This window comes from Xyrauchen texanus, chromosome 26 (genome assembly GCF_025860055.1).
Source record: "Xyrauchen texanus isolate HMW12.3.18 chromosome 26, RBS_HiC_50CHRs, whole genome shotgun sequence".
Lineage (NCBI taxonomy): Eukaryota > Metazoa > Chordata > Actinopteri > Cypriniformes > Catostomidae > Xyrauchen > Xyrauchen texanus.
In genome coordinates, this window is record NC_068301.1 from 6,091,017 (window position 1) to 6,106,242 (window position 15,226).

Genomic DNA, 15,226 nt, shown 5'->3' on the forward strand with positions numbered 1-15,226 from the left:
AGATAGAGCTCTGTCAGGTCCTTATAATGGAAGTAAATGGGTGCCAGCAATTTGACGGTCCAAAAGTCACATTTAGGCAGCATAAAAGTAATCCACACTACTCCAGTTGATCAATGAATGTCTTCTGAAGCGAATCGATACGTTTGTGTAAAAAAATCAATCAATCGTTAAAACGTTATTAACTTTTAAAAAGTGCTTCCTGCCAGCAGCTGATTTGGAAGTGGTGCTTATTTACAACAAAAGAACGAAAGTCACACGAGGGTTCGGCTGTTTCAAACAGCATCAGAGCACTGGATGGAAGCGCAGATGTAAAGTTAAAACCTTTAATTATCGACTTGTTTTTAACACAAACATATCGATTCGCTTCAGAAGACATTCATTGATCGACTTGAGTCTTGTTGATTATTTTTATGATGCCTAAATTTGACTTTTGGACCATCAAAGTGCTGGCACCCATCTACTTCCATTATAAGGACTTGACAGAGCTTTATCTTCTTCTAACAATCTTCATGTGTGTTCTGCTGAAGAAAGACAGTCATACGCATCTGGGATGCTATCAGGGTAAGTGAATAATGAGAGAATTTTTTTGGGTGAACTATTCCTTTAATATTCCAGTCCAATAACCCAACCAACACAAGCATTTGCCAAGCAGGTGAGTAAAAGCAATACAACCACACACTTTGGTAACAAGATCTTTCAAACTGTTTGGAATGACAAAAAGTGGAAGCTGGTAAACATTGATTGTGCAGAGCGGCAGCAATAGTTGGACAATCGAAGTGGTTGAATATCTCTATGAACAGGCATTAATGATGTCAACAAACTCAGGCTTGAGTGAAGCACCTCCAACCAGGAAGCCATCAACATCAGCCTGGGCTGCAAGCTCTTTGCAGTTTCCCCCAGTAACAGAGCCTGTGAAATGTGAAGAGAAATCAGTTGGATAATGGCAAGAATCAAATCTAAAAGCAAGGCATCTTTATCTTAACTTAAAAAAATATTCGATATAGATATGGGGTACCCATTACAATTTATGACTCATTTACATGACAAAGAAATAATTTTCGTGGTATATTTTGACAAGTTGATCACTGATTGACACCATTAATCTAGATCACTGATTCCCAACTGGAGGGATTTTGCTACAGTATGTTGAACCTATAAAACAAAATGTATGGCTTAAAATAATGGGGATTAGAGATGGGTAAAAATTGTATTCACAATCTTCATTTGACCAATCCCGATCTCAATTTTTTAAATCCCAAGATAGATCTTTAAGCACAGAGATGCTCCTTGTATTACGAGTGGTTTGGTTTGACTCGTTCCATGTGTGTCCAAAGATGAGATCTACAAAATCCATTTGTCATTGAATAATATCTCTTTAAATATCCTTTCTGTTCTTTACAGTAAATTGTCAAAAACAACAAAAAAAAGACACATAATTCTAATCACAAAGTGCATTGATGTGGTAAAGAATCCGTGCCACTCCACATTCGTTAATTTGAGCTTCTGAGTGCGCACCACTAAAAGACTTGCCGCCATTCTTAAAGAGACAGTACCGTTTTAGAACTTCAATATACACTGGTGGCCAAAGGTTTGGAATAATGTACAGATTTTGCTCTTATGGAAAGAAATTGGTACTTTTATTCACCAAATTGGCATTGAACTGATCACAATGTATAGTCATTAAGGACATTAATAACATGAAAAATTAATAACATGAAAAATTACTATTACTATGCATTCACATACAACGCGAACAGAGTGTTTCTGGATTGTCCGGATGTTACTGACGTACTGTCGTAGTAGCAGACGAAATCTGGAAAAATGGATTAAAAATTGTTGTAGAGGTGTGTGGGCACCCAGAGTTGTATGACACAACGTCATACGTGTACATAGACCAGATGAGAAAAAAAAACATGGATGTGGAGGGGGTGTAATGGATGACATGCCTCTTCAACATTGCGTGGAAGTCTGGGACAGTGCAAAAGGAGTGGCAGAACGGGTTGGTGGTTCCCCTCTTCAAAAAGGGGGACCAGAAAGTGTGTGCCAACTACAGGGATATCACATTTCTCAGCCTCCCTGGTAAAGTTTACTCCAAGGTGCTGGAGAGGAGGGTTCAGCTGATTGTCGAACCGCGGATTGAAGAGGAACAATGCAGGTTCAGTCCTGGCTGTGGAATTAAGGACCAGATCTTTACTCTCGCAAGGATACTGGAGGGGGCCTGGGAGTATGCCTATCTGGTCTACATGTGTTGTGTGGATCTGGAGAAGGCGTATGACCGGGTCCCCTGGGAGATACTTTGGGAGGTGCTGCATGAGTACAGGATGGGGGGTCCCTTCTTAGGGCAATCCAATCCCTGTACATCCAAAGCGAGAGCTGTGTCCGTGTCCTCGGCACGAAGTCGAGTTCGTTCCATGTGGGGGTTGGTCTCCACCAGGCTGTGCTTTGTCACCAATCATGATTGTGATATTCATGGACAGGGTATCGAGGTGTAGTCGGGGTGGGGAAGGGGTACGGTTTGGTGGGCCAGTGATCTCATCGCTGCTTTTTGCAAATGATGTGCTCTTCAGGTCCGTGACCTTCAGCTCTCACTGGACTGCTTGGCAGTCAAGTGTGAAGCGGCTGGGATGAGGATTAGCACCTCTAAATCTGAGGCAATGGTTCTCAGCAGGAAAGTGATGAAGTGCATACTCCGGGTAGGGAAGGAGGTATTGCCCCAAGTGAAGGAGTTCTAGTACCTCAGGGTCTTGTTCACGAGTGAGGGGACAATGGAGCAGGAAGTTGGCCGGAGAATGGGGCAGCGGGGGCGGTATTGCACTCGCTCTATCGCACCGTTGTCACTGAGCCGGAAGGCAAAGCTCTTGATCTACCAGTCAATTTTCATTCCTACCCTCACCTATGGTCATGAAGGCTGGTTCATGACCGAAAGAACTAGGTCGTGAGTACAAGCAGCCGAAATGGGTTTCCTCAGAAGGGTGGTGGGCTTCTCACTTAGAGATAGGGTAGAGTAGAGCCGCTGCTCCTTTGCGTCAAAAGGAGCCAGTTGAGGTGGTTTGGGCATCTGGTAAGGATGCCCCTTGGGCACCTCCATTTCAGGCACGTCCAGCTGGGAGATTACATCTCCACACTGGCCTGGGAACGCCTTGGGGTCCCCCAGTCAGAGCTGGTTAATGTGGCTCAGGATAGGGAAGTTTGAGGCCCCCTGCCTGCCCCCTTGACCCGACTTCAGATAAGCGGTTGAAGATGGATGGATGGATGGATAATCACACTAAATTAATGCATTAAATCGACAGTCCTAATGATAACATTACATGATGTTACGTCTTTACACATCTTTGGTTTGTGTCGATGAAGAGGTACTTACTGCAAAAGAGTAGATGATCTATATCTGGTGAAACAAAACAGACAAAAGGATGTTCTCTCTGATCACACTAACCTCCATAGATGATGCGCACAGAGTCAGCTACTGATTCTGACACATTCGCTCTCAGCCATCCTCTTAGTTTCTCATGAACCTCCTGGGCCTACATCAAACATTCCAAACTAACAGATTACAAATTAAAATAATGATGCAGATTTGTAATTGTTTACTGTTAGCCTGTTGCAATACCAAATAAAACACATGTAACTCAGCATGACCTAAAGTCCATTATGCGTTTGCTTTTTATACTTTGCCATGACATTTAATCATGACAAATATAAAGTCTGTGCATGATATTTCTATAAATATCTAGATTTGAATGCATATCATTACTTTGCTTTGCTTTGCTGCAGATACTTTTCATACCTAAGAAATGGAGCCGAGATGTTATCACAACAGATTTAAAATCCATTAAAGTAGTTTAGATTTTCTGAGCACAGTATTACCTGATCAGGTGTGGCAGTTCTGCCAGTGCCAATGGCCCACACTGGTTCATATGCTAGAACTACACGAGCCCAGTCCTTCACATTGTCTATAGCAAACCAAACATGAATCTTGAGACTAAGCATTTTATAGGTTATATCATATGATGCGAGCATGTCCTAACAAAAAATATTGGTTTCCTTAATGGAATAGTTCACCCAAAAATTTTAATTCTCTCATAATTTTATCATCCTCATGCCATCCCTGATGTGTATGACTTTCTTTCTTCTGCTGAACACAAAAGAAGAATATCTCAGCTCTGTTGGTCCATAGAGTGTAAGTGAATGGTGGCCAGAACTTTGAAGCTTCAAAAAGCACAAGAGCAGCATAAAAGTAATCCATACTACTCCAGTGGTTAAATCCATGTCTTCAGAATCGATATAGGTGTTGGTGAATATCACATCAATATTTTAGTCCTTTTGTTACTATAAATTCCCACTTTCACTTTCTTCTTATATTTTTTCCGATTAACATTCTTTGTGAATATCGCCACCTATTGGGCAAGTAGAGGATTTATAGTAAAAAAGGACTTGCATATTGATCTGATTCTCACCCACACCTGTCATATCACTTCTGAAGACATGGATTAAACCACTGGTGTATTTTGCATTACTTTTATTCTGTCTTTAGATGCTTTTTGGACCTTCAAAGTTCTGATCACCATTCACGTGCATTGTATGGACCTACAGAGCTGAGATACTCTTTTAAAAATCTTAATTTGTGTTCTGCAAAATAAAGAAAGTCATACGCATCTGGGATGGCATGTGGGTGAGTAAATAATGAGAGAATTAAAATTTTTGTGTGAACCATCCCTTTAACATTACAAATGTGACTTCGATTTGACAGACCAATGTAAAACACAGCATTCTCTTCTTTAGTTATGAATAATAATAATCCACCATTCCAGATAATCATCAACAAAAAAATGTGCCAAATAAAGTAGTTCAGTATTTCTTTTGACAATGCACCATGATAACTCCACAATATAATAGACGCAACACTCTAAGTTTGTGTTTTTGTAAATGACCTGCAATGACTTTGGTCTGTGCAAACACCACATCCTCAGTGGTTTCAGCCTCTCTCTCCTCCAGTTTCTCCCCAATGCAGGCGATCACGCCCAAATCACTCTCTAGGCAATGAGCCACCTTCTGACCAATCAGCTGCAAAGGACATCACAAAACAACCAATCAGAGAGAAACAGGACACAGCTGAATGCAGATTTCTGTCTTGTAAAATTAGTAGAATGCAGAATATGAAAAAGCAAAAGGTTTTGATTCCTAGATAATATAAAAATAAACCTCATCACTCTCGCCAAAAACATGACGTCTTTCGGAATGCCCCAGAATCACCCATTCGACCCACCGCAGTCGTTAATCATTGCTGGACTAGAGCGCAGAAAGACAAAATGAGAGAATTAATTTTGACAGTGAAAAATCGTTCTTCATAAAAACTATTAAAATACAGCAAGAAGGACTTCTAAATTACCTGATCTCCCCAGTGAAGGCTCCTTTGGGTACCTTATAGCAGTTCTGGGCAGCCACACCAATCCTCCGGTCCAGTTTAGATCTCGCATAATCAAGATAGATGGACGGTGCTCCACAAACCACCTCTAAACAATGAAGACCAGCTACTGTTATGATGATATATGATATGATTTTATATCATAATTTACTCACCCTCCCTCATTCTACAGAACATCAACTTTTGTGTTCCATGGAAGAAAAAGTCATACAGGTTTGGAACAACATGAGGGTGAGTAAATGATAACAGAATGTTCATTTTAGGGCAAACTATTACCGTTCTTTGTTATTTTATACCTAATTCTGAATTTATTAGATATTTGCATTCAGCAAAGTCCCAATTTGATACTAATTAATTGTAAAAATATAATATAATAATATATATTGATTTTATATTTTGTTACATATTTTTATTTAGATGTCACAAGCTATGTAGAAAAATTAAACATTAAAGTCATTCGTGACCTCGAGCTTGCGTCCATTTAAAATGTCACGTGATGCATCGAGACTCAACAATGTTGATTATTTCTCGATTATATCTCAATGCATTAGACAATCACTTCACTCGGTGAAACTGAAAGACTAAAGTAATGTCTGCTTTAACACGCTCACAAACAAAAAAACAAACCATCACTATATTGCAAATGCTATTGACCTGTTTCATCGTTCAGACTGGCCGTGTTCAAGGTCATGATCACTTCACCCAGTGTCTCTTTATCGCCGTTCATTTTCCAGTTTCCCCCGACGAAGAATTTTCTTGGTGACATTTTTGCGGCTGCAGAGCGACAAATCAAACAAACGAAACACACAGACTGCGTTAATATAGAAATTACGAATCCTACTATGGCGAAGGCTTACTTAATATTCATGAGCCAAGCCTTCGTCATCCGAATGACGCAGAATCTAATTAAAAATTGAGCTTTCACTATAGGACGGATTTCATGGAACGTCAGGACAATCTATTTATTATTCAAAAACTAAGCGGAAGGAATCCGAAGAACGTCACAACAGGCTAATTAATATTCATGAGTTAAAACTAACTAGTATCGTTTTGCTATGGACTCATGTATCTGAATGTAAATAATAAAATAATAATAATGAAATAAATGTATAAATATTTTAATAAATATATTTGTATAAATATTCTGTCGATCAATCAATAATTAAATAGATATATCTATACACATAACTACATATTACTATTATTTGCTTACTTTTTTGTCCATAATATCACTCTACAGCATTAAACTGTCTCTATATATGATACAAGACTTAGAATTAACATAAATTAATATAATATTAATGTATTTATTTTTACACTTCAGAGTGAAGTGTTTTATCAATAAATTTAACACCATTTCTTGTGGAATTCAGCATGAATGTTTGTATAATGTCGCTTATATTATTCAATTCAGTATTATATCACATATTGTTCCAAAACCGCTTTTTGTGCCTTTTATTATGTGAGCAGTCCTATATAAAAGCAGGGTAATCTCAGGCATTTGCCATTAACAGTCAATTACAGTCTTCAATTCTTCAGGTCCTGGTTGATCTTTCTCTTGGAAAAGCTCCATTAGAGTAAGTGTGTACGTCCTCCTTCTTAAGTGAAAAATAAATAAATAAATAAATTAAAAAACAACAACAGCCTTATATATACTTTCTCAAGGTGACTGAGATGTCAGGAGGTGCTAGGAATATTCCAGGTTTAATCAACAACATTTGTGGCATTATGTTGATTACCTCCAAAAATTAATTTCGACTCGTCTCTCATTTTCTTACTGGTTACTGTGAGACACTTACACTGGAAGTGAATTGGGTACATTTTTGGAGGGTTTAAAGGCAGTAATGTGAAGTTTATAATCTTAGAAAAGCACTTAGATTAATTATGTTAAATCATGTGTATTATTTAAGATGTAAAGTTGTTTAAATCATCCTTTTTGTGGGATTACAGGATTTACGGATTTATGTTTTCATACCAACAAAGTTGTAAAATTGGAAATATCTTTACACAGAAAAGGTTAGTGGTGCATTCATTAAAAAAGTTTAACTCCTAAAGACATGAATTGCAATGTATTTGCAATACATATAGGAAATCATGAGCACTCACAATAAACTGAAGACTATCGGTAACCTTATAAAAGCTGTTTTATTCTTCATGGAGAGGGTCCACACATGGGGGCTGCCATGTTAGAATCACACGACCAGCCGAATACTACTCGCTTAATCTCAGTAACCGTCCTGTTATTGGACACTTTCACTCATTGATTAAAGTAATCATGGCTGACTGTGAATACTACATTTCTACAATGGCATCTGAAACTGAAAACTATTGATTATAAATGATGCTGCATCCAGACCACTAGGTGTCAGTGTGAGTCCAATGTGACTCAAAGACAAAAGAGTGCACCTTTAATCATCTTAACATACATATTGTTTATGTCTTGTGGCTATAATTCTGAAACGTATTTTAACGTTTATGGATTGGCCCCATTCACTCCAGTTGTAAGTGCCTCACTGTAAACAAGATGTATATTTATTAATTTTAAAGAAAAGGAGAGACAAGTCAATATTCATTTTTATGGTAATCAACATTACGCCACAATTGCTGCCCATTAAATTAACTTTAATCGAACCCACAATACTCCTTTAACAGCATTATGTTTACAATGTGACTTCACAATCATATGCTAAAAAGCCTGTGATTTGAGGCCCTGTAAGTTGCTACATTTAGACTATGATGAATGCTACTATCATTTCATGACCACACATTAAATTCTGACTTGGATGACTAAAAAATATTCACACAGATTCGCTCTAGGGGTGGACATTTGTTGCAATGCACCTTTATGGAAATATTCTAATTCAGTATCAGTAAAACCAGATAAAATTCATTGTTGAACTTAACAAAAAAACAGAATTTCTATTTCTCATTTTAACCATTTAACTCTTTCTATTCTTCATATATTCTTACCTGTTAAAGGGAAATAGCAATCAATAGTGCTATTGATGCAGTATGAAATAATTTTGATTTATTGAACACCATGCCAAGGAATATTGTTTAATACTGAACACTGTGTTTATCAGAAAGGTATCAAGTAGCCACTGCAACATTCGATTGATTGCTATTTCCCTTTAACAGGTAAGAATATATGAAGAATAGAAAGAGTTAAATGGTTAAAATGAGAAATAGAAATTCTGTTTTTTGTTGACAGAGCCAGTGATGTAACGCCGCTGTTCAGCTGAGCATCCTGGTAGCTGATCACTTCCTGATCGGAGCGAATATCATACATCTTGCATGTGCAGTCATCTGAGCCAGTAACAACTGCATTACCACTGAGTAAGGATAAACATCCTAAATTAGATCTTTTTAATATAATTATCAATGAATGTTTCACCCAGACATCAGTGAAATGAAGGCTTTTACTTAAATCTCTTGTTTCTCAGATTGTAACTCCTGAGAAAACCCTCTAGTAATCTCACATGTCTCCTCTAGAGCTTCAGAAAATATCTTAACAATGTCTCAAATTGAGAGACTATCAGAAGATACTAAAGTCTGCCATCAAAACTTAGAGATTTCAATATTTCTTCCAAGAACAAATTATCTGAACCACATCATTTTGACCTCCCTTAAGCAATTTAAGGAGAACAAAGTTGATACTTAACATAATTTACAACTATATTATGTCTTCTGACCTCTGAAAAGAGCAACCTCTAAGCAACCTAATTCTCCTCAGGAACTGTGATGCCCTCTTCTGCATTTTCTCTGTATTACATCAAATGGATGTATTTGATGAACTCACTGAAATGGCATTGATGTCACTGGTGTGACCCTGGAAGGTTTGCTTGCACTGGCCGTCTCTGATGTCCCACAGCTTCCAGAAAAGCACCAGAAATGAACGTATTATTGTCCGGAGACAGAGAAAGACACATGCAGTTTTCTGCTTGCCAGTCTCTATATCCCACAGAGCACTGGAAGAGAGGAGGGGAAAAGACAAATAAACAAGGAGAGAAAGATTAGGATATGAAAGAAGACAGAACCTGAGTTATGTTGAAAAAATAAATAAATAAATAAAACTAGATTTTTATGGTGTGAATAAACATTCATAATTAAAATTTTTGGGTGGACTATCCCTTTAATTGCTTGGCTAAATGCAAAGCTAACAACTGCAATCAGTATATTACGCTAAGAAACAGACTGCAATGCAAGTCATATTCTGTGCCGGCGGATCTAAACTGGTCTTGTTTCATTGGACATCAAATGGCAAAACTACCAAAATGGCTAATCATACAAAAGTAAACAAAACTGTCCTTAAAATCAAACACTGAAATTATTCAATTTCCATGAACTACACTGGCCCAACAATATGGAAAAAGTTAACATAAGAATCAACATCGACTGAATAGGACAATTGACAATTTTGTGCAAAGGGTGATTTACCAGCCTAACACATGGAAACAACCACTAGACTACAAACTGTATTAGTATTAGCCATATTAGTCAGATGAGAGATGAAAGTGTGCCAGAAGTTTCATTGGATGCAGGTTACGCAACCTTGCCATATTGACATCTGATTAATTTGACTAGCTTCTACCAAGTGACAGATGAATTTCAGCCAACGTCTTTGGTATCAACAACAAAAACATGGGCAGCCTTTTTTCCTCCATTTAAAAGTTGATAAGTCTGTATATTTTACTAACCTAAATATGCATGATTATATAATTAGTTGCATTTCATGCTTAGCATTTAGCATTGTTTTTTAAGGAAGCCCTGAAATGCAAGGGGAAAATGTTTGGCAAATGCTATTTTCGCCCTGGTGCAAATAATGGTGTAAAGGAGTTCTTTGGGAAGGAGGAGGCGAGAACCGGCTTGATAATATAAACAATATTTTAATGAATAACTTAAACCAAAAGACAAACACACACATGACGGACATGTCTCTTTCTCCTCGCACCACCGTCTGCCATCGGCCTTTATCCCTCTCGGAGGCTTGATTAGCCTGATAAGGGACCAGGTGTGTATAATCACGACCCGGCCCTGCCTTCCGCCCTGCCACATTCCTCCCTCGTTCTGATGTAACCCCCCCTCCCCCTTTCCCTGGGGGAGAGCGTGCTTTAAGCCTGGTCTGCCGGCAGGTCATCCCTGTCTACCTGGACGAGGGAGAGGACAAGGGGAGGGAAACAGAAATAATTAAAATGGGGGGGTAATTCCTGTAACAGTGTAGTACCCCCCCAAAAAACACAAAAATTTAAACGAGAGGGAAAAGGCCAATGCAGAGCGGCAGTGAGGGAGAGAGAGAAGAAGAAAAAAAAACCTACTCGCCGGTTCTCCGATACACTGTCGCATGGTCGTCGATCACTTCTCCACCCTCTCAGGTGGACGACAGCCGCTTCTCCCCGGTCGGACCAGAGTCAGACTCACGACCCCTGGCGGTCAGAACGCCCCTCCGCGTTCTCGGCGACTCGTGGGGGCACACTTCCGCCCCTGGCAGCGGCCCTACCGCTCCAGGCGGTCGGGGAACACTTCCCTCTTCCCCTCATGGACGCCAGTCTTCCTCCGACCCCTCCGCATTTCTGGGGGATGGCAGGGCTCTCCTCCGCCCCTGGCAGCGGCTCCATCGCTCCAGGTGGTCGAGGAGTCCCAGTCCCCACTCGCCTCGCAGACGGCGGCCGTTCACCGCGTCCGGGCGGTCGGTCTACTCCCTCCCCCGGTGGACGGCATTGTCGAGGACTCCGCGACGGGCATCCCTCCTCCTTCCTGGGTTTCGGCACCAGTGTAAAGGAGTTCAATGGGAAGGAGGAGGCGAGAACCGGCTTGATAATATAAATACAATTTAAATGAATATCTTAAACCAAAATAAAAATTTTTGTAAATATACAGTAAACACAAAATTAACCATGGTTACAATATTACCACCATATTACTGTACTAACACCATGGTTAATTGCATTAAAATAATGGTTTCTGCCAAAAACCATGGTCACTTCAATATTAGTAATACAGTGATCCAATCTACACTCAAGCGTTACCGAGCCGTGGAAACGAGTACGATCGAAAGATCCATTCATTGACAAAGTTCACATTTGAGCAATATTATCATTTTTCAAAGCTAAAAGTGTGGTTTGATGCATGCTATATGAGAAGGGGCCTGTCTTTTGGCATTGGGTTTGAGGGGGTTTGAATTGGTTAATCAGACTCTAAGTGGATACACAGGGAATCTGCAATCCCATTAAGATATTAGATCAGGTGAATCCGTGGAGCAGACGTCACAGTTGACACCAAGAACAGAGGAATGAAAGTGTTGAAACCAATGAAAGTTCCAAAGATAAGATGGTGGTGGTTTAATTATGTTCCATGGTAGACCATGGTGCTAGCAACAGCAAGGTCATGGGTAAGATTCTCAGGGTTGACACATACTGAAAGATTTTGGTAAAAGCATCTGCCAAATTGGGGTTGTCAGTGTTCGTTCTACCACCAAGCTAACAACAGTATGTCTTGGCTCAGTCTTTGTTTTGAGTAATGGCTTGAGTAATGTCTTTAACATCTCACATTGCAATTTAAGCAAAACTGAACTGTCTAGGCATGCTTTTTATGTGAACTTAGTGATCCAATTTGATATTCTATTGGATCTCCTAGAGCACAGCCGTAATCGCAAAAGACACTGAAGGTGATGCCCCCAATATTCAGAATAGTGGCTGATCAATAAAGGTTTTTCAATGACTGATTCTTACATTCTTACATTTCCTCCACACCAATCTTCGGCTCAGGTGGTAGAGCGGGTTGGCCACTAATCGCAGGGTTAGCGGTTCGATTCCTGGCCCACACGATGTCCTTGGGCAAGACACTGAACCCCAAGTTGCTCCCAATGGCAGGCTAGCACCTTGCATGGCAGCTCGGCCGTCATTGGTGTGTGAATGGGTGAATAAGACGCAGTGTAAAGCGCTTTGAATACCGTTAAGATTAAGAGTAAAATTAAATTTAAATGAATGTATTTAGGATGGGCACAGAGAAGAAGAATGACTTGCTTAGTTAGGGGGAATTAACACACTGTCTAGATCAATTGGTAAAGGAAAGGAGAATAAAATATGATATTTTGGGAAGGTTAGGACTGTTAATGTGTTATCTTCTACACCCTTGCCCAACTGAACCCATTCATTGTTCTGACTGATCCCAGTGCAGGGCAAACACAAGTGTTCAGTGTAATTTTGAACATTCTATGATGTCTTGAACCAAATTTGACAACCAAAGTTGAAAATTACAGTAAAACCCTGTGATTTTTGTTATTTTGTTTCTATAGCTCGTGCAAAAGTTTATGCCCATTCTCTGAAGAGCTGATGGAACAAATTCACATAGTAATCATGCCATGAAGGGCTTATCTTCTCAAGCTGTGCTCTAGATAGCTGCCAGTCTATGGGACCAGGGCCACCTTACCTTAAAATCAGCAGATTTTTCTTCTATGCCAGAGACTTTATAAAGGTTAAGTAGCTTAGCCTTTTAGCCTACATCTAAACATTTAATTAAAAAGACACCGCTCTTAATAACTTTCAAAAATGGCTGTTAAGTGTAAACAGGAAATTAATATTCAACTTCACACAAGCATGCACACATATGAATATAACATTGATTCAAAGTTTATGACAAGTTTTACACATCAACAACCTTTTGCTAACTAAATGGGCTCATAACCGTAGCTGCAGCCTGATTTAGGCCATTTGCGGAAGACTTACCCGCTTTAATTAGAGACCTTCCTGTGCTTACTGATTATGCACTACTTTGCTAACAAGTATGAACTCATGACACTTGAGTAAATTGTGTCAGAGATGACAGTGAACAACACAATTGCATCTCAAGGAACTAATATGATCTGTCTCTCTTTCTTTTCCTCCTCTACATGACCTCCAGAATAACACCAGATATAGTAATTTAGAACACATTTTTCATCCAATATTACATTTTACAGCCCACCTGGAGAAACCTGAGAGAAGATCCCAGTAATAATCATGAAACACCCCCATTCTGGGGTTTGCCAATTACCGAATGACAAATTACTGGCCCAGATCTTTAACGATTGAGATAGTACCATAATTTAGACACAAAAATTCTCTGAGGCTCATCCGTTGTAGGCTGCAACAAAGAAGATTCAGAAAGGTCAGAAAACAGAAGTCTGATAGAGAGCTTTACATATGAGTTTTGGAAACCAACATGACATGCATGAGAACCTAACACATTGTTTTTTGAGTATTTACCATGGTAAAACCATGTTTTTTGGGACATGTAACTTGTTAATACCATGTTTTTGGCACAAACCAAGGTAACGGTTTTGAACATGTAACACGGTTATATCACGTTGTTGTGAGCATGTACTATGGTACAATCACATTTTGTGGACATGTACCATGGTACTACCATTTTTTTCTGTACATGTACCATGGCAATATCATATTTTTGGACATGCACCATAGTAATACCGTGTTTTGTGACCCTGTTCCATGATATTAAGATGTTTTTGGACATGTGCTATGGTAATAACGTTTTTACATGCATGTACCATGCTAAAACCATGTTTTTTGGGAAATGAACCATAATAATGCCATGTTGTTGTGCACATGTACAATTGTAATACCTTGTTTTTGGGCATGTACTATGGTAATCCCATGTTTTGTGGGCATGTGGGCATGTACCATAGTAATACCATGTTTTAGTGAGCCTGTACCATGGTTTTACCATGTTTTTGGATATGTACAATAGTAATACCATGTTGTTGTGTGCATGTACCATGATATTAACAGGTTTTTGGACATGTACTATGGTAATAACATGTTTTTGGATGCATGTACCATGCTAATACCATGATTTTTGGGAAATGCACCATGGTAAAAACATGTTTTTGTGGGCATATACTAAGGTTTTACCATGATTTTGGAAATGTACCATATAAATACCAGGTTGTTGTGTGCATGTACCAGGGTATTACCATGTTTTTGGACATGTCCCATGGTAATACCATGTTTTTGAAAATATGCCATGATAATACCATTTTATCGGATATATGCCATGGCAATACCATGTTTCGTGAGCATGTTTCAAGTTTTTGGAAATGTTCCATAGTAATAACATGTTGTGTGCATGTTCCATGGTCATACAATGTTATTGGACATGCACCATGGTGCTTCTCAATTTTTGGGGGGGATATGTAGTATTGTAAAACAATGTTTTCTGGAGATATACCTTGATAATACCATAGTTTTGTGCACATGTACCATATTATTACCATACCTTTTTGCACATGTACCATGGTAATACCATGTTTTTTTGTATGTATTTTGTTGTTGATGTTTTCTTTTCTGACAAACCAGCATATCCTGAAAACACTTCAACAACAGTAGAAAACATATGGCAAAAATACCTAAGAAAGGCTGGTCAAGCAAAGCAAACAAGGAGAATGATTTATACTAAAGAATGAGGCAGGATGATGAATGAACACCATTAACATTTAATACATTACAAATACATTAACTGAATATGCCACTATGCAGTTGCTAAGTTGTTCCGAATAGTTTTTAGCATGTTGCTATGTGGTTGATAGGGTGTTTTAGTGGTTGCTTCAAAAATAACTCACCCCCAAAGTCTCCATTATATTCTGGTCCAAAGAAATGACTAGGCCAGTCCTTCCATGTAAGTCCAAGTCCATAGCAACTCCACTATTCAAAATGACAGAATGGAAACAGGAATGTAATGGGGAGACAGACCTCTGGTGGAGAATTGAAGAATTTTCAGGCCCTGACCTGACAGCATTTGCTTTCATTC

General features: G+C 39.0%; 1 protein-coding gene across 1 annotated transcript; it reads right to left on the bottom strand.

The window, feature by feature from the left end:
- Positions 1-485: 485 nt before the first annotated feature.
- On the bottom strand, positions 486-6,266 carry LOC127619976 (triosephosphate isomerase A-like). The gene is given in 8 exon segments (XM_052093019.1): positions 486-909; positions 3,434-3,521; positions 3,865-3,950; positions 4,929-5,061; positions 5,200-5,253; positions 5,256-5,286; positions 5,387-5,510; positions 6,077-6,266. Coding segments are annotated over 8 exon segments (747 nt in total). The 5' UTR covers positions 6,189-6,266; the 3' UTR covers positions 486-790.
- Between the last annotated feature and the right edge of the window lie 8,960 nt (positions 6,267-15,226).